This window comes from Quercus robur, chromosome 5, assembly GCF_932294415.1.
Source record: "Quercus robur chromosome 5, dhQueRobu3.1, whole genome shotgun sequence".
Lineage (NCBI taxonomy): Eukaryota > Viridiplantae > Streptophyta > Magnoliopsida > Fagales > Fagaceae > Quercus > Quercus robur.
Window position 1 is genome coordinate 70544494 of NC_065538.1, and position 24302 is coordinate 70568795.

Below are 24302 nucleotides of genomic sequence, written 5' to 3' on the forward strand. Positions count from 1 at the left end.
CACTTTTTATCTAGTCCAAAACCGTCTTTTAGCACTATGCATTCATTGTTTTTGATAGGATTTGAAAATGTAGTGCTATGGGCATAACATTTTGACAATAAAGCCTATGTGACAAGCTGTTATTAGTTTTCATACGAACTCATCTGTGACATCGTTTTTTTACTTATCATTCACAACTTGCCACTTAGACTTTATTGTGAAATTGCTATAAAAATGTTGTACCTTTACCTTTATTGGGATTGATAACCTTACCCTACCATTCATAATTTATGGTGAGTTAAGGTTTTCTTTTCTTTTTTGAAGTAATATAGTAGTCCATGTACACATCTCACATTTGGCTCACCATATGCTATATTTAGCAAATCAACCAAAAACCACCCCATATCAAACTCAAATGCTCAATAATCCATTGCATAGTAGTAACATATGAATAGTACCTCTATTAAGGGTATTGTTCATCACTATTTTTTTTAAACTATTCATTCTCTCTCTCTCTCTCTCTCTCTCTCTCTCTCTCTCTCTCTCTCTCCTTTGACATTCTCACTCCTCCTTTACATTTGTTGTTTTGTTGTTGGTAGAAAATATATTATTTTAATGTGATGAAATGTAAAATAAAAATTGAGATGTATGGTGTGTTGTTAAAGTAGTTGTGTAAGATAAATAAAATGATTTTTTAGTTATGAAAAAAAAAAAAAAAAATATATATATATATATATATATGAAATGGATTCAAGTTACACCTTGTGTAACTCTAAAGAGTTATATCTTTTTTAAACCATTAAATTTAAATAGATCCAATGGTAAAAAAAAGACCTTCATTAATGCTAATATTCTAATTGATCTCATTTATTATCCCCTATTTAATACATTTCATACTTAATTCTAAATAGAAAAATAAAATCTCAGTAATAATTATTACTTTAGTTCTTTCTACATGCATAATGACACAAAAAAAAAAAAAAAAAAAAAATTGGCTTTAGTAATAATCATTTTTGTAGTCGAAAAATAATGAATCTAACTATTAAAGTATTAAAACATGTGTGCTGCTCACAAAAAGATACCAACAAATATGTCTAGAATATTGTTGAAAGAACTATGTTGCCATTATTACTGAGATTTTATTTCATGAGACAAGATTTGGAGTGTTCATGTTGATGAGGCAAGGAGCATGGTGGTGAGATTGGAATTAAGAGAAAAGCAATGGAATTGAGTTGGAGAAAAGCAATGGAGGAGAAAGAGAAAGGAGAGAAAACGTGATTATGGAGGAGAGAGAGATGTAGACTTTTTTTTTTGGGTTTAGAGATAAGTATGAAATGTATTAAATAAGGGATAATAAATTAGGTCAATGAGAATATTAGCATTAATGAGAGTCTTTTTTTTACCGTTGAATCTACTTAAATCCAACGGTTTAAAATTTTTTTTTGGCTTTAGTAATAATCATTTTTGTAGTCAAAAAATAATGAATCTAACTATTAAAGTATAAAAACATGTGTGTTGCTCACAAAAAGACACTAACAAATATGTCTAGAATAAGAGAAATTATAGAGTCCTCTAGTGCACCACGTCATTTGTCCACCATTCCATTAAAAAAATTTCACTTGTTTAAAATTGCTGAATCAGTAATTAATTTCTGTTTAAAAAAATTTTCTAACTAACAATTTTAATCAAGTGGAAGTTTTTTAGTGGAATGGTGGACCACATTACTTGTCCACCATGTGGATCTTATAATTTCTCCTAGAATAGGGAATGCTCTTATAGGTAGGTTTAGGTTTGGGCTTGATCAGAAAATAATTAAGGAAAAAACTATCACAATTTTGGTTTAGCGATGGTCGAGCAAACTCTTAGAGACAACAGAGTCATGCTACTTTCAAATGACTGGATGTTACTCTTTTCAAAACCAAAAGAGGTCAAAATTGTGTTTATTTTAAAGTTTAGGATTTCTACTTTTGACTTAAATAAGTTTTAGTAAAAAAATTCATTACAAGTATAAAGGATCTAAGCAAAAGACCATTAACTCATAAGCATATTATAACATCATTGTCTTTGAGTAGCTTCTGAACGAGACTAACCTAAACACAATTTTATTGATTAAACTCAGATTTGATATATTTTGATAGGTGAACCCCAAAAAAATAAAAAAATGACAATATATCAAATATTTTGATAACCTTGTGTCTAAGTTGACAATGATCATAAAAATAGAAGGGTTAAAAAGGTAATATGCTAACCCAACTTAATTAAAATAATTGACATCACAAGGTGTCCATTAACAACAACTTTTTTGAAATTTTTCTGACAATATTTTTTTTTTGTCTTTTTTACAAGTTTATCTTATTTTTTCAGATTTATAAGTACCATTTGCTTTTTTTTTTTTTTTTACTTTTTTCAAATAATTTTTTTTTATCTTTTTTACATCTTAACAAGTGTTGCGCGATACTTGTTAACATTTTTCATTAAAATAAAATAAAATAAGTTAATATATTCTTTTTATATCCTTTTTTGTTCTCCAAGTATGTCTCGTCATCATGATGTTTGAACATTTGACCAAAATAAATGGAACTACAATTATTAAAAGAGTTCGTCATCACAAACGTCAGCTATTGTGGTGCTTGTAATTTGTTCACGAACCTTTAACGTTCTTTTCTTTTCTTTGTTTTTTAGTTGCTGAGGGACCGTTTGATCATAGAGTTTAAAAATTGTTGTTTAAAAATATGTGAAAATTGTGGTTTAAAAAGTATTGTTGAAAAACGTGTTTTACTGTTTATAAAACAAAAAAATGTGTTTGGTATCATAGTTTAAATAACATGTTTCAGTCTTCGAAAAATATAAATATGTGTTTGGTATGTGTGTGTGTGTTTTTTTTTTTTTTGAAAAACTGGTACGTGTGTGTTTAATTTAAAAAAAAGGCTGACATCTATCCTATACAAAATAAATTTTTTTATTTGATGAGGGCAGATGGTTTGATGAGAGGAAGAGAACTGCCACAGATATGTTACATCAAGTGGTCCCCACAGTGTTTGAAGGTATTTACGATTCTGCCACTTCCTATCAAAAAAATGTTGTTTGTTGTTTGAAAAGAGGCCACGGGTGATTTCAAAAAACATCATTTAAAAACTATATTTTCAACAACAATTTTCAAGCAACACTGAACACAGATATGTTACCAAACACATGTTTTTATTTTTGAACACTAGAGTTCAGTGTTTAAACACTGAACACTGTGTTTTGAAAATACAAACCAAACGGCCTCTGAATCATTGACAGTGACTCTATAAATTTTGTTTAGGATGTTTGTTAAGTAGCATAAATTATATAATTTTATTTCCTTTTAGTTTTTAGGTAATTAGATTTGATTTAATGTTATTAATTTCATTCCGTTCCCCGTTCCAGTCGTAATGACCGAAAAATACTATATCGATAAACAAACTAGAACAGTAATCCACCATATTCTACTTCGGAAAAAATTTATGGTCATTCTAATCTATTTCAAGTGCTTCAGGGTATTTCGGTAAATATCGGCCAAAATTCAAGATTCGGCCGACATAAAGTTTGTGCTTTAAAAAAAAAAATTATTCCTAAATTCAAAACAAATTTGTATTCTGTAAACCAAAAAACCTCAAAAGGAAAAAAATAAAATAAAAAGAAATGAAATGAACAAAGGTAACTGTACAACTAAAAAAAATCGTATTGAGAAATTTGGGACTCAAAACTTGAGAAAAAGCACTGCCGCACTAATACTGGTAGAAGACACAGAAGTTATGAACAAGGAGGAGGGCAAAACGTAGATGTAAAAGTGTAGACGAAGACGTGATAAAATTTAAAAGTATGAAGTATAAAAATCGAGGAGATAGAAGACGTGTGAGGTTAAAAATAAATAAGAAAAAATAATTAAAAATGAGAAGTAAGTAATATATGTTTAGTGAGGAAAAATAATACTGTAATAAAAAAATAATAAAAGGTTGAAAATTGTATTATATTGGAAAGTGTACTTTGTTGAATGAATCAAGCTACTGTCCAACCTGTAGTAAGTTTATTATTATATATATATATATATATATATTTTTTCAGATTTTAGTTCAATTTTTTTTTTGAATTTTTCCTTTTTGCTTAAAGGCCGTAATATATTGTTAAGTTACTTAAATTATAGACCAAAATTTTAATTTTATTGACAAAAAAAAAAATTCAGGATGGTTCCAAAAAATTTTTTAAAGGTAAATAAATATAAAATTTTAAATTTTTATATATAAATTTGTTTTTTTCAGCTCAGGATGATCCTGAGACCAACTGGCGATAAGGCGGCGCCGCCATTAATCATTAACCTTTTACATTCAATAAACCATGTGTTACTGCCAAGAAATATCTGGTACTGGGCATATTATAGTTGGCCTCCTTAACTAATATATGGCCCAACTCTTGTCTCCCAATTCCACCACGAGCACTCTCATTGCTCTCTTCATAACCAATCCTCCTTTTTCTGCTCGTTTCATCAAAATTCTGGCCTACATATTCAAGAAAGCCACCAAGAGCTAGCTCCCCAAAACAATGGCTGCTTGTATTGCTAATTCAAGAAGTGAAACTTCTAGTACTGATCCACTTACTTTGGACTCCAGCAAGTGCCAAATTAGTACTCGTTGCAGGACCCAACTTTGCAGTCTCAATTTGTCAAATCCGGTTTCTGGTAAAACCAGCAACTGGGGTGGGAAGAAAGTCTCAAATTCATCAAAAACCATTCTGCATGATGAGGATGAAGATGGGTTGTGGTTGAAAATTCAAGAGGAAGCTTTACGTGATTTAGAACAAGAGCCTATCTTGTTCAAGTACTACTACTCATCAATATTGTCTAATGTTTCACTAGAGAGTGCATTAGCGAGTCACCTAGCCATGAAGTTAAGCAATGCACATATTGCTAGTGATGCACTGATGGAAGTTTTCTTAAGCGTTTTTCATGAAGATCATGAGGTCAGGAGAGCCATCAGAGATGATCTCAAAGCTGTAAGAGAACGAGACCCAGCATCAGTTATGTTCATTGCTTGTTGAATTTCAAAGGTTTCCTTGCATGCCAAGCTCATAGGGTGGCACATAAATTGTGGTCACAAGGTAGGGCTGTCATGGCACTTCTAATTCAGAGTAGAATATCCGAGGTTTTTGCAGTAGACATCCATCCTGGAGCGAAAATCGGACGGGGGATATTACTTGATCATGCCACCGGAATTGTGATTGGAGAGACGGCAGTCATAGGTGACAACGTTACAATTCTACATAATGTGACACTAGGTGGTACAGGAAAAATTTCTGGGGATAGGCATCCTAAGATAGGTGATGGGGTTTTAATAGGTGCAGGAACTAAGGTTTTGGGTGGTATAAGAATTGGAGAAGGGGCTAAAATTGGTGCAGGGTCAGTGGTTCTAAAGGAGGTGCCTCCTAAGACTACAGCTGTTGGAAACCCAGCTAGATTGGTCGAAGGGAAAGAGAAACTTGTCATATGAGACAATTGTTGATAGGATTTGAAAATGTAATGCTATAGGCATAGCATTTTGACAATAAAGTCTAGGTGACAAGCTGTTATTGGTTTTTATACGAACTCTCCAATGATATCGCTTTTTTACTAAGACTACAACTGTTGGAAACCCAGCTAGATTGGTCAAAGGGAAAGAGAAACTTGTCATATGAGACAATTGTTGATAGGATTTGAAAATGTAATGCTATAGGCATAGCATTTTGACAATAAAGCCTAGGTGACAAGCTGTTATTGGTTTTTATACGAACTCACCAGTGATATCGCTTTTTTACTTACCATTCACAGCTTGCCACTTAGTTTTATTGTGAAATTGCTATAAAAATGTTGTGCCTATACCTTTATTGGGATTGATAACCTTACCCTACCATTCATAATTTATGGTGAGTTTAGGTTTTCTTTTCTTTTTTGAAGTAATATAGTAGTCCATGTTCACATCTCAAATTTGGTTCACCATATGCTATATTTAGCAAATCAACCAAAAACCACGCCACATCAAGCTCAAATGCTCAACAATCCATTGCATAGTAGTAACATGTGAATAGTACCTCTATTAAGGGTATTGTTCATCATTATTGTTTAAAAAAAAAAAAAAAAAAAACTATTCACTCACTCTCTCTCTCTCTCTCTCTCTCTCTCTCTCTCTCTCTCTCTCTCTCTCTCTCTCTCTCTCTCTCTCTCTCTCTCTCTCTCTCTCTCTCTCTCTCTCTCTCTCAAGAACCGATCCACGTAGATCAGCAATTGTTAAGTTATTTAGGGTGTCAATGGTCCAGTGGTGGAGCTTTGATTCAGCTTGTGGAGGTGGTAAAACTCGAGTTACATTGATCTAGGTTGTAATTTAGTTGATTAGAGTTGTGATTTTTTTTTTATGAAATTCACAAAAATGCATAAAAAACAACTTTCATCCCGAATTGCATTTTGCATTTCTGATTTACAACATGCTACAATGTTATGTATATTTGCATAACACTGTAGCATCTTGCAAATGTTATAACGTCTTTTTTTTATTCATCTCTCTCATTGATCAAAGTTGTGATTTGAGTTGGTTCGTGTGGTGGAAAATCGGAGATTTATGGGCTAATACTTGATAAATTTTTGGGTTTGGTAGTTGTTATGGCGGTTGTTGCAATGGTTTTTTTTTTTTTTTTTTTTTAAGAGCTAGTTGTTTGGTTTGATTTTTGGAAAGATGAAAAATATTATCTAAATGAGATGGATATAGAACATTGCGGCCAAAGTGGCGGTATATGAATAATAGATTAACTAAAGTAATAAAAGTGGAGTTTTTAGGATAAATTTGACTAAAAGTGCATTGATACTGATGCTAATGCTCTAAGAGTATTCCCATTGGGTCATGCAAAACCCAAAACAATGCAAAATAGATAATAATATTCACAAAAATGCATAAAAAACAACTTTCATCCTGAATTGCATTTTGCGTTTCTGATTTACAACATGCTACAATGTCATGTATATTTGCATAACACTATAGCATCTTGCAAATGTTATAACTTCTTCTCTCTCTTTTTTCATTTTTTTTTTTCATCTCTCTCTCTCTCTCCTTTGACATTCTCCCTAGAAAATATATTATTTTAATGTGATGAAATGTAAAATAAAGATTGAGATGTACGGTGTGTTGAGTAGTTGTGTAAGATAAATAAATGACTTTTTAGTTATGCAAAATATATATTATAAGGGCACAATTTGCTTCCCAAGCCCAAAAATGAAAAGGACAGAGGCTCAAAGAGCTCAAAACAATGAATTTGTAGCGAGTGGGCTAGAAACTGAATTTCAATGAGTTGGACAATGATCACAGTAGGCTAAGTGATGCTTAAAAGTAGACATGGCAATGTGGGTCAGAATTTTCTGACCCGACTCAAAAAATACCTAACTCGAACCCCATTTTTTTTACCCAAAGGAAAAACGGGTTGACCCGTGACTTGACCCGATTTTTTTGCGAGTCAACTCAACCCAACCCGAATAACCCGTAACCCAACCGGTTAAAAAAAATTCCCTAAAAAAATATTTAAATTACGTCCTTATACTAGGTTCATAAAGCACAAATTACCAAAACTAATAATCAATATATTATAAATATAAAGTTATAAACAATTAAAACTGTTGTCAAGACATGACATGAGAGAATTACTATTTGAGCTTCATCACAACCAATAAGAGCTAGCTTCAGTGCTTGACATAAGATAAGATAACACGTTACACAAGGTTGTCAAGCTAAGTGTCAAGACAACCATTAAAAAATTAAAAAATAAAAAAAAAAAAAAAAAAAAAAAAAAAAAAAAAAAAACCTCATTCCATTGTCCAAAGCCAAAGGCACAAACAATGCCCAAACCTAAAAGTTGAAACGTGACAAACCAAACCACAAAGGGCCCCAAAGCTTCCTCAGTAACTTAGTTCAGTTCCTCTACTCTTTCTCTTGCGTTTCCAGCCTTTGCCCTTCTTCACACATTCCACACCTTTTTAGTTTCACACAAAGCAGTCAAAGCTTGCGCCTCTGCCCTTCTCCACTGCTTTGTAGCCTCTGCTTTCTCACTTCTCTCAGTTCTCTGTCTCTCGCTACCCACAGGCCACACAACCTCTCTCGCCACCTGCTGACCCATTTAAGAGGAGCACAACCACAAATCATCAACTATGGTGAAGGTAAGTTAAATCTTTTTCATCATTCTCTTAAATCTCTAAATGTTTTTAGTTTTTGGATCGATTTTTTAATATTATGAATTTATGATTTAGCAATAATAATTAATAATAGAGTATACTGCTCTACCTCTGCTAACATTATATTTAATTGTTTGTGTGTTTGATTGTTGAAAAAATTGAAAATGTCATTGACTCATTGTCATTTGGATGAATGTCTTATGTTCATAGTTTCTTTAGATGTTTTAAATAAACTAGATTTTTAATTTTAATTATATATTTTGCTTTAATAATTAGAGTACAGCGGCTTCTCCTGCTGTAAATTTGGAAAGTGATGATGATGTTGTAATTATGGATACTTTTACTAATCTTTCACCATCTTTAAGAGTTAATTCAAAATCAAAGTTTAAGAAACCAAAAAGAGTTTCGGGGAAAAATAAAAAGGAAAAACAACACACTTTTACAGTTTGGATTGAATTTATGAAATTGCCTATTGATGAAGAAGGGTTAAGTAAGGCTACTTGTCAATGGTGTGAGAAATTTTTTTTGGCGGATAGTCATCATGGAACATCAAACTTGCATCGCCATCTTCTCAAATGCTTAAAACAAAATGAAGTAAAATAAGATGGTGAAGAAGAGGGTAGGGTGTTACAAAACAAGATAAATCAAGAAGAGTTTCATGAGATGTTAGCGGAGGCTATTATTAAACATAATTTACCATTTAGTTTTGTTGAGTATGAGGGCATTAGAAAAGTTTTCAACTATCTAAATTCAAATGTTAAACATATTTCTAGGAATACTTCAGAAGCTGATGTTCTAAAACTTTACAAGAAAGAGAAGGATGATGTTAAAAATAAGTTGAAATCAATCCTGGTAGAATATGTTTGACTTCGGATTTATGGTCCTTTGATACAAGTGAGGGATATATTTTTCTTACGGCACATTATGTGGATGAGAATTGAAAATTGAAAAACATCATCTTGAATTTTTGTCATATGCCACCTCCATACATAGGAACTCTTTTATAGGAGAAAATTTTAAGTTTCTTGGAAGAATGGGGTATTGAGAAGAAAATATTTTCCATTACTTTAGATAATGCATCTAATAATGATAATTGCCAAGATTTCATAAAGTAAAAGCTTAATGAGGGGGGTTTATTGTTATGTGATGGTATCTTTTTCCATGTGCATTGTGGTGCTCATAAATTGAATCTTATTGTTCAAGAAGGATTGAAAGTAATAGATGACTCAGTGATTAAGATCCGAGAAACTATGAAATATCTTAAAGGATCAGAGAGTAGAATGTGCAGATTTGATGAATGTGCCAAGATGGTTGGTATGAAGAGAACAAAAGGTTTACGTTTAGATGTGTGTACAAGATGGAATACAACATATGATATGATTGACAGTGCTATGAGATACCATTCTGTGTTGAACCGTTTAGCAGAGGAAGATGCTAATTTCAAGCATTGTCCATCAAGGGATGAATAAAATAGAGTTGAAAGGATAACTTGATTTTTGAAACCTTTCAATGACATTACAACTCTATTTTCTGGAACTGATTACCTTACACCTAATCTATATTTTCAAGAAGTGTCTCAAATTGAATTGCTCTTAGTTGAAGAAATGGAGAGGCAAGATTCATTTATCAATAATATGGCAGAACAAATGAAAGGTAAATTTGACAAATATTGGGATTGTTATAGTGTGGTGCTAGCTTGTACCATTGTTCTTGATCTAGGGTATAAGTTGGATTATGTGGACTTTATTTTCAAGAAAATAGATTCAATTGAGCACATTGCTGAAATGAAGGTGGAGAGCATTGAGACTACATTGTATAAGCTTTTTTCAGAATATGAATGCCCCAAGCCTATGGCCACTACAAATGTTTCATCTTGTGTTGGGAGTTCTAGTCATACTAGCGGTGCTGTGGATGATCCTGATGATGATGAAGATAAGGAAGATTATGTAAGTGAATTTCATTTTGTTTGGTATATGTTGTGCTATGTTTTTTTAATAATAAAGATTGTAATGTTGTGTGGTATTGTTTTTCGATACAATTTTTTTTAATGATTAGGAATTTGATCATTATGAAAGTGGTCGTGGTGCCAAAAAAAAAAATCTCAGTTGAACTTGTATTTAGAAGAGCCTAGACTTAACAAAAACCAAAATTCAAAGTTGGAAGTTCTCTCTTGGTGGAAAGAGCATTACAATCGGTTTCCAGAGCTCTCTTTAATGGCACGGAATCTCATGAGCATTCTGATAACCACTGTTGCTTCTAAATCAAGTTTTAGCACTGGGAAAAAAATTCTTACTCTGTATCAATCACGTCTTTTACCTGAGAATATGGAAGCTACATTGTGTACTAAAAGTTGGCTATATGGATTTGAAGGTAATTTAATATTTTTATAGTCATAATTATACAATTTTAATTCTTTATTGATTTGATTTCATGGTACATTAAGTTATATTAAAAAATTGTATTATAGATGAAGATGCTGACGAAATTGGCCAACTTGAGCTACAATTTGCAAATATGAATATTTACAGTGCTGAATCTGCTACCAACGTTGAGTAGATTAAGATTGAGGTGTAATTTTTATAAAATATTTACTTATTCTTCTTTACTTAATATGTTATATTTTTAAATCTTTTTTTGTTTAGTTTATCTTTCTAAGTAATCTAACTTTTCTATTATTTTAAATGCAACAAGAACATGTGCACTTAAGAAGATCGATAATTTGCTACTGTGATGGCTTACTTGTTTTGTTTGTTTTAAGATCTATCTTTTTTTGAAGATGTAAACTTGTAATTATATGCATTTTGACAGTAAACTATTAACATTGAAGACTTTTTCCATCATGAATTTATGACTATAAATAATTTTTGTCATGCTCAAAACTGTCAGAATTGGAAGGATATTAACAAGTGGCATTAAGTGCAATTCATTTGCTTAATTGATTTTATTCATTCTCTCTAAACATGTTGTCATTGATTTGTTTTTGTAATTGAAAAAAAAAAAAAAAAAAATTGTTTGAAAAATACGGGTCAACCCGACCCGACCCGCAACCCGATTGACCCGCTTAAAAATGACCCGTTTTGACTCGCAACTCGTTTAACCCGCAAACCCAATTGACCCGACCCGCCTATTTTGCCACATCTACTTGAAAGTATAAATAAATAGTTTAGTGCAAGGAAAATCCTCCTTAGCAAAGTCCGAGGAAAGTAATTCTTATATATTTCTCTTGGATTTAAACACAATTACAGTTCTTGAATGTACAATGATTTTTCTACAAATTATCTGATGATCCCTTTGTAATGGGGTTTTTCTTCATTATATTCCCCTTCTTCACTCCATCTCAACCCTCCATGTGTAGATTAGGTTATTGGCTTTGATACTTGTCCCATCAACACTTTCTTGAAGTCTTTGTGGGTAGCTGTAAGGCTGAATGGTACTGCTTAGGTATCATCTCCACATTAATGCGGTCAGGGAGTTAGCTGCAAAACATTCAATACAGTAGTAGCAGCTTTCTTTCCAGATATTTCCTAACTCTCTTTTGTCTTATCCCTATCTAATGCTTATCCTTGCCAGCATGATTGCTTGTTGCCTTGTTCTTGACAAAGGGTCGGACCTTGGACCTCTTCTCTACTTAGCTGAAGGGATGTTTCTCCTCGAACTACACTTCCAATCCCTTATGACCAGACTTCTCCCATGAATCACTAACTTGTATGCCCCCGTTAGTACCTACCTATCTTCAGACGATTTAATATCCTCGGACACGGCCCACAGCCCAATACCCATTTCTGGGCCCTTTATCCCTACATATACATATAAATATATAAATATATATATATATATATATATATATATAGGTAGGTTTAGGTTTGGGCTTGATCAAAAAATAATTAAGGAAAAAACTATCACAATTTTGGTTTAGTGAGGGTCGAGCGAACTCTTAGAGACAACAGAGTCATGCCACTTTCAAATGACTAGATGTTACTCTTTTCAAAACCAAAAAAGGTCAAAATTGTGTTTATTTTAAAGTTTAGGATTTCTACTTTCTACTTAAATAAGTTTTAGTTAAAAATTCATTTTAAGCATAAAGGATCTAAGCAAAAGACCATGAACTCATAAGCATATTATAACATCATTGTCTTTGAGTAGCTTCTAACCTAGACTAACCTAAACACAATTTTATTGATTAAACTCAGATTTGATATATTTTGATAGGTGAACCCAAAAAAAAAAAATGACAATATATCAAATATTTTGATAAACTCGTGTCTAAGTTGACAATGATCACAAAAATAGAAGGGTTAAAAAGGTAATATACTCACCCAGCTTAATTAAAATAGGGTTGTGTTAACGGGCACCAGAAGGTGCCCATTAACAACAACTTTTTTGAAATTTTTCTGACAATTTTTTTTTGTCTTTTTTATAGGTTTATCTTATTTTTTCAACTTAATTTATAAGTATTGCTTGGTGTTTTTTTATTACTTTTTTCTAATATATTTTTTTTTACACCTTGACAAGCACGGCTTGTTACTGGTTAACATTTCCTGTTAAAATAAAATAAAATAAGTTAGTATATTCTTTTATATCCTTTTTTGTTCGAGTCCTTCTAATGGCACATAAAGTGACACAAAAAAAGTCACAGCTCATCCATGTGGCGAGTTGTGGTTAGTAGAGGGATGGTGGTGCCCATGTGACGAGTTGTGGTAGATGGAGAGTGATAGTAGGACACCCTTTACCAATCATAACTCACCATATAAACAAGTTGTGGCTTTTTTACACCACTTTACGTGGCACAAGACTTTTCGTTTTTGTCGTTTTTGTTCACCAAGTATGTCTCGTGATGTTTGAACATTTGACCAAAATAAATTGAAGACTACAATTATTAAAGGAGTTCGTCATGACAAACGTCAGCTATTGTGGTTCTTGTAATTTGTTCATAAACCTTAACGTTCTTTTCTTTTCTATTCTATTCTTTTTTTTGTTGCTGAATCATTAACCTTTTAAATTCAATAAACCATGTGTTACTGCCAAGAAATTTCTGGTACTGGGCATATTATAGTTGGCCTCCTCAACTAATATATAGCCCAACTCTTGTCTCCCAATTCCACCACGAGCACTCTCATTTCTCTCTTCATAACCAATCCTCCTTTTTCTTCTATATTATCTGCTTCTGCTCGTTTCATCAAAATTCTAGCCTACATATTCAAGAAAGCCACCAAGAGCTAGCTCCCCAAAACAATGGCTGCTTGTATTGCTAATTCAAGAAGTGAAACTTCCAGTACTGATCCATTTACTTTAGACTCCAGCAAGTGCCAAATTAGTACTCGTTGCAGGACCCAACTTTGCAGACTCAATTTGTCAAATCTGGTTTCTGGTAAAACCAGCAACTGGGGTGGGAAGAAAGTCTCAAATTCATCAAAAACCACTCTGCATGATGAGGATGAAGATGGGTTGTGGTTGAAAATTCAAGAGGAAGCTTTACATGATTTAGAACAAGAGCCTATCTTGTTCAAGTACTACTACTCATCAATATTGTCGCATGTTTCACTAGAGAGTGCATTAGCGAGTCACCTAGCCATGAAGTTAAGCAATGCACATATTGCTAGTGATGCACTGATGGAAGTTTTCTTAAGCGTTTTTCATGAAGATCATGAGGTCAGGAGAGCCATCAGAGATGATCTCAAGGCTGTAAGAGAACGAGACCCAGCTTGCATCAGTTATGTTCATTGCTTGTTGAATTTCAAAGGTTTCCTTGCATGCCAAGCTCATAGGGTGGCACATAAATTGTGGTCACAAGGTAGGGCTGTCATGGCACTTCTAATTCAGAGTAGAATATCCGAGGTTTTTGCAGTAGACATCCATCCTGGAGTGAAAATCGGACGGGGAATATTACTTGATCATGCCACCGGAATTGTGATTGGAGAGACGGCAGTCATAGGTGACAACGTTACAATTCTACATAATGTGACACTAGGTGGTACAGGAAAAGTTTATGGGGATAGGCATCCTAAGATAGGTGATGGGGTTTTAATAGGTGCAGGAACTAAGGTTTTGGGTAGTATAAGAATTGGAGAAGGGGCTAAAATTGGTGCAGGGTCAGTGGTTCTAAAGGAGGTGCCTCCTAAGACTACAGTTGTTGGAAACCCAGCTAGATTGGTTGAAGGGAAAGAGAAACTTGTCATATGAGACAATTGTTGGAGGATCATCAGTTGATCTCCAACAATAAGATGTTAAGATTCCTCATATTTTGGGAGGATCTGAGTTTTTGATAGATTATTATTGAGAGCCCTTTAACTTTCTTTGTAATGTAAAATATCTTCGTGCACTCTGTTTTAACATGTGGTGGTTTGTATTTAGGGATTGAGTTGATAATGTAGATGAAGCCTCTTTTTGACAATGTCAACTTACCAAAAAGTAGACGAGAAAACATGAAAATAAAATATAAGTTTTGTATAAAATAATGACTTGCGTTAGCCACTTCTTATAGTCCTTCATTTGACTGATTCGACTCAAAGATATAATGATAGATTTCAAAGTATTCAGGGTATGACTCAAGTATCCACTATCAAATTGGTTCCTTGTGCCATTGACCACTCCAATACCTACAGGACTGTTCTCATTCAATTCCCTAGTTAATTATTAATTCAATGATCAAAATTTCTAACTTCTCATCAATTATCCTTTTAATCTAAGTGACAATTTATCAATAGTTTCCTAGGAAATTTCTCTTTCATATTCTTCTTTGTTATATTATTAATGCAATGATTATGACAACCCGATCCCATATCAAAGATTATCCTTCTAATTTAATGGTATATACTATATATTATTTTCTCAAGATTCGTCTTTGGGAGTGATTTTCAAGAGCATCTTTGTGATAGAGCTCCAATATTACTCTGCCCTGATCACTTTCCTTTTCTCTTTGGTTTAGTTGTCAAGGTATATACTACATATAACGCACGGTACATTTGCCCTGCTCGATCAGTTCCTATGTCGCAGGATGGGTTGAGTTTAAAAATTCAAACAACTAGATGGCTGGGAAAACAACAAGTTATGCACTACAATTATGTGATCTTGTCAATGAAGGCTGGTCATAAACACTACTGATAACATTCATTAAGTGCATTAATGATAATGAATATTGAATCATACTTCTCAAGTCTCATACAGAACCAACACAACTCTCACCACTGCCTGAACTGAAAAAAATAGATGGGGTAGCTTCCAATCACCTAATACAATTTGAAAAACATGGTGCAACAGCCAAAAAGCCTCAATTTCTATACACATATATATAATGATATAAAAAGCTCTCACCATGAATAAATGTGACAACTCAATAAAACTCTCATACAGGGAAGTAAAAGAAACACAAGTTACACTGATCGTGTAAAAGACCTTACAGAAAGAGGTCCAAAATAACTGCATAAATTTCTCTTCCGATGAAAAATACAGATACAAAATCCCCTCACTATTGTACAACTCTGGGATTGTGTTATATTTTATCCCTTCGGGTGTTCAATAGATAGCATTCCAGAAGAACATCACTAGCCCTTGCTAATAAGGAACAAAACAACACAGGATATCAATCATATCATAGCTTGATGACATCCACAAGACCAGCTTGTCCCAATTCCATGGACACAGTTTTCTAATATTCAAATGAAACTTTACTAGCAAAATGAAATAACACATGAATTATTCCTTTAAAGAGTAATTTTATCACGCTTCAATTTTGTAAAATTGTAACCTATGTTTCAAGAGTTCATTGAAATTTATTTCCCTTCTCTTGATATCCGAATGAATGAATATTAATAAAAATAAAGCCAAAAATTAAAAATTATAAGCATTACCAAAAAATTCGAAATGAAAAATCTACTAGCAAAAACAAGAAGGCCCATTCTCACCTCTCCTCCAAAAACGACCTGTTTGATAACCATTGTCTTGGCCTAGAGCATTTGGTATCCATTGTATACAGATGAGATCCTCCCCTTTTATGGCCACCCTCATTCCAGGTTCCCTTACGTCCAACACTTCTCTTCCTGCTACCCTCATTCCAGGTTCCCCTAGCTTCACCACTTCCCCTTGTCCAGCTACCCTCATTCCATGTTCCCCTATCAGTTCTTGTAAATTCCCGATGCTTTAACTCATTATTATTTTTGCCCCACTGTTTCCTACTAAATCCATTTCCCGCACAATCTCTCCATCCTCTATCTTCTAAAATTCCATTATTCTGTCTAAATCTGCTTTCCCAAGGATTGTCACCACTATTTAAATTTTTTAGCCCCTTTTGGTTCCAGCCCCAATCGTTATTCTCAAATTCACCCCATCCTTTATTTTTCACTGGCAAAGGATTGTCACCATTATCCCCCTGATTCCTACCCCATCCATTTCCCCCACAATCTCTCCATCCTCTATCTTTAAAAGCTCCTTTATTCTGTCTAAATCTGCTTTCCAAAGTATTGCCATCATTATTCAAATTCTTTGGCTCCCTCTGGTTCCAGCCCCAATCTTTATTCTCAAAATCACCCCACTTATTCTCCACTGGCCAAGGGTTGTCACCATTATCCCACTCATTCCTACCCCATCTGTTTTCCTCACAATCTCCCCACCCTCTATCTTTTAAGGCACCATTATTCTGTTCAATTCGGCTTTCCCAAGTATTGTGACCATTATTCAAATTCTTTGGCTCCTGCTGGTTCCATCTCCTACCTTTATTCCCAAAATCATCCCATGCCTTATCCCCACCATTTCCCCAAGATTCCCATGGGTTCCACTCCCTTACTTCTTTTTTCAGAGCTCCAAGATCCACCACATTGGAAAATTCACGAGGATTGTTATTATTTTCTTGTTGCATATTATGCAACTCTTCATCCAATTCCTTAATCAGTTCAGGATCAATGTTAGTATTCCAATCTATTTCATCAATATACATATCTGGATCAGGCAGAGAGATATCACAGAGGAGGCCATTGATCTCTGCCCAAAAACGTTTCTTCGCATTTTGAAATGCCACTTTACCAGCGGAATCATCCCAACTGAGCACATTATCTTGAAAGTGTATATACTTCTTATTATCTACTATCTTCCCCCATGGTATTCTTCCAACTGAAGTGCAAAATTTCTTTTCCCATAAAGGCACACCATCTTTCCCTCCTATAAGAGATAGAAAAGGGAAAAAAAAATCAATTTAATGAGCCCACTCAGATCCATGATTTGTGCTGATAAGAATTCTCCATCCAAACAAAACGAAACAGAGAATATACATGAAAAAAGGAGAAAAAGACACCCATGAATTACAAATTTCCTCACCAGTAAAAGAAATTTACTCTCAGGAAAAGACATATAGCATTGAAGCCAGTGTACCACATTCAAAACAAGCAGAATATTATGAGAATCACATAACATATGGTAGAAACTTTCGGAGAATTCCTTTCTATGTATAAGTATTTCAAGAATTCCCATCAAAATTTCTAACATCAATAATGTACTAGACTGAGATACAAGGCAGGATGTAAGAGGCTTTGGTTATAAAACTCAAGTTTGAAACTCTTTGCTGATATGGGTCATAGTTTAGGGTAAGGACTTTTTAAACCAATAAAACAATAATCTCTAAACTATTCCAACACGAAAAACCTTATTCATTTTGAAATACAATGCATAAATGTAAATGAGTTAGCTTCCAAACTAACACAAGCAGACCTGTATTCATATCCTAGGTCACAGATGTTTTCAAGATCATAAATTTCCTTTATATATTAAAAATAAAACATTTTAATAGTAAACCTTTCAATGATTTCACTCAAGTCTTTATTCCTGAGATTGATGTATGATTGGATTAAAATATTAGCCAGCACAGAGTCCCCCTCTTTTGTAGAATTTGTTGATCTTTTAAAATCCATATTGCAATTTTTTAGGAGTTTCTCTAGTATGCTTCCAGTGTATTAGAGTAATCTTCTCCAATGATCCTATCAATAAATTGATCTTTGCTTATCAAAGAAAACAATATCAGGTTGCCAATGAGCATTAACTCAAATGGATGGTGAGGTCATGGGTTCAAAACCCACTGAGTGTGAATTAAAGCATGTAAATTTGTAAATTTGAGATAAGATTAGACTTTATGGCTCTCTCTCTCTCTCTCTCTCCTTTGTTTACTGCTTGAATCACTCAATTCCAATGTTACACTAAACCTACCATCCCAGGCCTCCCCAAAGATATAAAATTTACTAATTCAATTTCTTTACTTTCCAAGAATTTTCTCAGTTATCAAACAGACAACAATTAAAAATAATAATAAAAAAATTCCAAGAAATCAGTTTTAGAAAACATAGTACAGTAACAGAGATTTCATATAATACCCATCAAGAAAAACAATAATGCCAATAATTCTACAAAATTATAAAAACACCCAATTCAACGAAGAACCAAAAAGATTCAAATTTTTTTAATAAAAATTTATTAAAAAATAAAAACAGAACCTGGGGAAAAATTTTCAAAGTCGTATTCTCTCTGGGGAGGCCTTGGAGGCAGTTTTTATGGTAAAATCTACGTAATGGATGATTTCTCCAATTACCCATTGCATCCACATACACCGAAACCCAAAAGATTGGGGGACATAAAAACTCTGCTCAAGCTTCTCTGATTCTCTTATTTTCACTCAAGAAAGCAAGAGAAAGAGAAGCACAGAGAAGTAGAAAGTAAAAGAAAGATATTCAAGGTGTTATTTGACATAATATGGAATTAGTAAAATAAAAGAATGGAAGTAAAGGAGATAACTATGGTGAAGTGTGTGGTTTTTTTTATATATATTGTAATCTTATGGCTGGTGAGTGGCGAGTGATAACACACTGAAACGATATAAACGCAACCCAGTCCTTTAAACCCGGGAGAGGGAGAGGGAGAGTTTGTGCGTTGCAGGAACCTTTTAGTTTCTTCAAAAAAAATATTCTAAAAAAATAACCTCTTAAGATTTAGTCATTGGGTATACTTATTTTTTTTTAGTCCTAGCCTCTTTCTTTTTCTTTTTTCTTTTTTTTTTTTCTTTCGAGAAGAAGTAATATTTATTAGGACATACAAACACGAAAGTAATCTATAGAATTAAAGTAATATATAGATTTTTTTAAACAGACTTATAATACATTACATGACCGAGTATCACTACAAAATTGTTTAATATTTATAGTAGTAGCATGGGGTTATAAGGACTAAAACTCTAACACACAACCGATGTGGGATAAACATCCCTATATATTTTTTTTTTTGAGGAAACAATAATACTTATTAGAACACACAAACACGAAAATAATATATAGAGTTTTTTAAACAGACTTATAATACATTATTGAATCTTAAGAGAGGAACCTAACTAATAGCAAGTACTATATAGCAAATCATATAATCCAAATCTCTGGTATTTTTGTTACTTGATTTTTTCAGGATTTAAGCATTTTATAATGTGTTTATGTTGGATCTTTTTAGAACTTAGAACATATAGAAGAATAAAGAAAGGGTATAAAGAGAGAAGAGAAAATTCATGGATTACGTGGTTCAACCTAACGACCTATATGCACAAAGGAAAATTTTTGACGATTACATCTTCACTATACTAAGTTATAAACTTACAATGAACCTAATATGGGAGTATTTATAGGAGACTAAACCCTAAACTAACCATACATTAACCATGGTTAGTAGACTTGTATATTATAACTTTATAACTAGTATTCTTTATTTGCACATTAAGGATTGTCCTTGAGCCATGATTAGAATTGGACTTGATATCTTTAAGAAATCTCAAGTCTAAGAGTTTGATATTTAGTCCAAGTTCAAGCTTGAGCTTGATTTGACTTAATAATTAGGTCGAGCCAAGTTGGCTTCAAATTTTTAAACTTTCTAACGATCTTAAATTCGAACATTATTTTGTTGTAGGGATGATTCAAGCTCAAGATGAGTTTATGCTTTTTTTTTTTTTTTTTTAATTTATAAAAGAAGTGTGGGGGGTGGGGCACGGTCACCCCGTGGACTTTGGACCGAGAAGGAGATTTTGAATATTCACTTTTGTGACAAAGGACCAACCCATATGCACACAGGAAAGCCAAAGCCCAGAAGAAGAGAGACCACATGAACTTGTTACCGAGGTAATCTGAGAGACTTGTTTGTCCCGAGATAAGGCGGCCCAACTGAGAAGCGATTAGCTAACTTACTGAGGATACAACTTTGACTATCTTCCCTGAGGAACGCGAAGGAGAAGATGCAAAGCCCAATGAAACAGTCACCTCCACATTAATGAGCTCTTCCTACCTAATTCAACCCCATTAAATGCTGAATGATTGACCTCAACAGTAAGAATATCCCAAAAGTCTGCCTTTATGATTAAGAAATGGTAAAGGAAGAGTCCGATGGGACAAATATCTCCATAAATCCAACTAAGTGAGGAATAGCTAGAAAGGAAAGGATAAAGGAGGAAAGAGTCAACATGAAAAGGGATCTAGAAAAATTGAGGAAGTACAAGAAAGATAAAAAGGTGAGAGAAAGAACTTGTATTTTCAACCTCCATTTGTACCTCGGGAAACTGATTTTCATCAATCAAAGTGTCTTTTTCTGTTTTCTTGACCTTCAATTATCTGTCTAATCTTCCCATTGCAGAATTTCATCCATTTTGTTAGAAAATAGTTGTGTTGATCAATAATTAGAGAATCTTTTTCCTTAGTTTGTGTTTTTGACACCCATAAGAAGCATTTTACTTTTATTGTTGAGTCAAGATCAAATATTTACTACTCCCCAAACTTGCCTTGTTTACTTATATGATATGCATAAACTCATTAAACGCCATTGTACTCAACAATTCACAACACAAAAACTTCGTGCCCTCTAAATAGTTAGAGCACTCATATTAGTAAACGTATAATAGCATAAGGGGTAAATTTAGATTGTTGTTATAGAAACCATGTAAATATACACATTTACTATTCAAATGCAAATCTATTTTTAATACTTATTTACTCATATAAATAAGGAGAGAGAGAGAGAGAAATAAAAAAAAATTAATGAAATGTAGAGTAAAATATCTAATTCAATATGAATGTTTTAAAATGTTGTTTTGAAAAGAAAATTATAATTTTTTTGCTAAAAGAAACAAATTTTTGCAAGATTCAAAGCAAATGATCTATCAATAATTTCTCTAATAATACTAATAACTAGTTAAAACCCCGTGCGTTGTATGGTTTTATCATAAACTTATAGAATATATATTTCATTTGATAAATAATAACCAAATAAATAATTATTATAATAAAAAAAGGAATAAATTGTATTGGTATAATAACTATCAAATATAAAATGATAACACCTAAATACAAAGTTACTAATTTGTAACATACCAATTGTGCTATAAGGAGAATTTGCATCTAGTGGATCTCCAATATAAATTCTGAGTTTTGTAACTAATTTGCAATTTTGTTAGCAATAATATTAATGAGAAAAAAAAAATGTTAAAAGTTGTTTTTACTTTTGAGAGATTGTTGAATAGCTCTCTGTACACTATATTTTTAGTGTATCCTTGTTCTTGTTTGTCATTATTCTTTATTAAAATCTTTAGTCCTTCAGGGCTTGTTACTCGTGACAAAGCAACGTACAATTGGCCGTGGTTGAACACTTGACTTAGCAAGTAGAGGCCAGCATTGTTTAGAGTTTGTTCTTGACTTTTGTTGATTGTCATAGCATAACAGATCTTTAAAGAAAATTGTATTATTTTTAGGATGAATGACCACTTTGATTCCGTAGGAGATACAACTATTCGAGGAATAAGAACCTTTGTTCCGATTTTTGGATCTGTAATAATTTTTGTTTCTATTATCCAAGTTCCTAAATGTGTCACAATTAGCTTTGTTCCATTAGACTTTAATTAGCTTCTTTGCTTCCTTGTCAAACACTACAAAATTTGCATGTACTGTTGTCTCGCCAACTTACATGTCATGCCCACATCTGAAATATTATTTTCCACCTACATCAATTACCATTTATATATATATATATATTCAAAATTAACCATTAGTAAATATATAAAATCACTTACCTAATTTTTGGAAATTCACATGCTTTCCTACACGTGTCACACCATAGTTTTGATTCAAGTTTTTTCACTTTTTTAGGACACTCGTCACAGGAGACATACTATCACCCATTCTCAGCATTGATCTTTTTAATAGAGGTCGTGCAATAAAATGTTGTCCTATAAAAAAGCATGTGGTAAATGTTACCATTCTAACATAAATCCCAATATCAACAAAATATAATTTTTGGCCCTAACTTGTTCTTTGTAAGTCTCTATAAAGGTTAAAATTTCCGATAGTGTTCTTTTCATCTTAGAAATCTCATTAGAGTCAAGGACTGAACGTGATAGTTGATTCGGTTTCTTCAAGATTATATTGAAATTCAACATATTAAAATTGTCTATAGGTGGAATTTTTTAGTTCATAAAATAATAATTTAAGAAAGTATAAATTGAACTAACATAAATAAAGAAATTTAAAATTGTACTAACCTTTTTCTTAATTCTATCACTAGTGGAATATCTAAATTCACATGCAACTTTGAAGAGTTTGTAGAAAGAATGATAATTTCCCTACTATGATTCATACATAATTAGTTTAAATTATGATGTTTAAATACATATCATGTAAATCAAAAGAAATAATTGCTTACTCATATATGTCTTAACAATAGTTGATGTGATAATTATAATAGGACGCACAGAATTATGAAAACATATATTTTCATTAATTGCCTCTGCAAATTTATCCCAAGATGTGCTTCTAATTTTTTCCCTCTTGCATAAAAATTTTTGTTAGACAATTAAAAATTTTTCTCTTGACAAAATGTATGAATCTAAGTAATATATTCATCAATATCTAATTGACATGTTATCTTGAAGTTCAATTAGCCTTTTGTTCAATTTTTTCTCACGCACCTCTATCTTTTCCATGTGAGAAGTTCTTATGATTTCTCCTATTACATCAACAAACGATAAAGTGCTTGATAAAAAATCATGAGTTATGAAGATAGTAATATATATTGATTATAAATGTATAACCAAAATTACCTATTAGAGTTGTGTTTTTGTCAGCAAGACACTTCAACTCATCAAATGGAACCAATTCAAATTTCTATTTTGCAATAAGTTGATCATATGTTTCTAACAACTTCACAATCCTACAAGCATTCTTGTTTTCGACAACTCTAAAAGATTGGTTCCATTTGATGTACTTGTGATTCACAATCCTGTAAGCATCCTTGTTTTTGACAACTCTAAAAGATTTAATTCAATAAATTTTGCCTTCTTGTATATCTCTAAAATGATCAAGAAATGATTTTCTAATACTTTCATGAATAAGGTTATCCTGAAAAATTGAGAATAAACTTAATCAACAAAATAAAATTCAATTGTATTTGAAGGCCTAAAAGTAATTTCATTATTTTACTTCAAAACTTACCTTCTCATCAAGTAGCACCAAATCAACACTAATAAGTTCATTATTTGTTTTAATATTAAGTACTTCCCACATTCTTGTGACCCTTACTTTAATATTCCAATCATCTTTTTCGGTGTTGATTTCATCCAAGAGGTTATATTTTTGATTTCGTCTATCTATTTTGATAAAGTAATATATAAAAAAGAAAATTATTTTCAACAATTTTTCATCAAATTAATATCAAGACACACTTAATACTAAACTAAAAAGAAGATTGCCCTCGAAATCAAAATTAAGGGGATGGAAAGAGTATATCACCATTGGAAACAATGACATATGTGACATACAAAATAATAGAAAATATAATGATTGATAAAAGTCACATCTAACCATATTTGATTGATTAAAAACAAAGAAAAAAGAAAGAAAGAAAGAAAGACTAAATGGACAGATTGTGTTCTTTTATAGGTCAAAGTGTATAACTCTAATTGAAAGCTAGCTAGCCAAAGCTATTTTAATCAGGGAAAAAAAAAATTTATGAAAAATTTATCATCAAATTCATATCAAGACTTGCTTAATAATAAGATAAAAAGAAGATTGTTCTTTAAATCAAAATTGAGGGAATGAAAGCAATATATCACCATTGGAACCCA

General features: G+C 32.4%; 2 protein-coding genes and 1 pseudogene across 2 annotated transcripts; 2 read left to right on the forward strand and 1 right to left on the reverse strand.

Annotated features, from left to right (window-relative positions):
* Positions 1-4434: 4434 nt before the first annotated feature.
* LOC126726914 (serine acetyltransferase 1, chloroplastic-like) lies at positions 4435-5871 on the forward strand (annotated as a pseudogene).
* Positions 5872-13196: 7325 nt separating this feature from the next.
* LOC126726913 (serine acetyltransferase 1, chloroplastic-like) lies at positions 13197-14534 on the forward strand. The gene has a single exon (XM_050432333.1). It carries the CDS (start codon positions 13418-13420, stop codon positions 14363-14365), a length of 948 nt encoding a protein of 315 aa, XP_050288290.1. The 5' UTR covers positions 13197-13417; the 3' UTR covers positions 14366-14534.
* Positions 14535-15912: 1378 nt separating this feature from the next.
* LOC126726912 (uncharacterized) lies at positions 15913-19076 on the reverse strand. The gene is made up of 2 exons (XM_050432332.1): positions 18658-19076; positions 15913-17335 (listed from the first exon to the last, which is right to left on the reverse strand). Exon 2 carries the CDS (start codon positions 17112-17114, stop codon positions 16083-16085), a length of 1032 nt encoding a protein of 343 aa, XP_050288289.1. The 5' UTR covers positions 17115-17335; positions 18658-19076; the 3' UTR covers positions 15913-16082.
* Between the last annotated feature and the right edge of the window lie 5226 nt (positions 19077-24302).

Excerpts from the sequence above, each read along its gene's own strand:
- LOC126726913 (XM_050432333.1), top strand. The coding sequence starts at position 13,418 with ATGGCTGCTTGTATTGCTAATTCAAGAAGTGAAACTTCCAGTACTGAT.
- LOC126726912 (XM_050432332.1), bottom strand. The coding sequence starts at position 17,114 with ATGTATATTGATGAAATAGATTGGAATACTAACATTGATCCTGAACTG.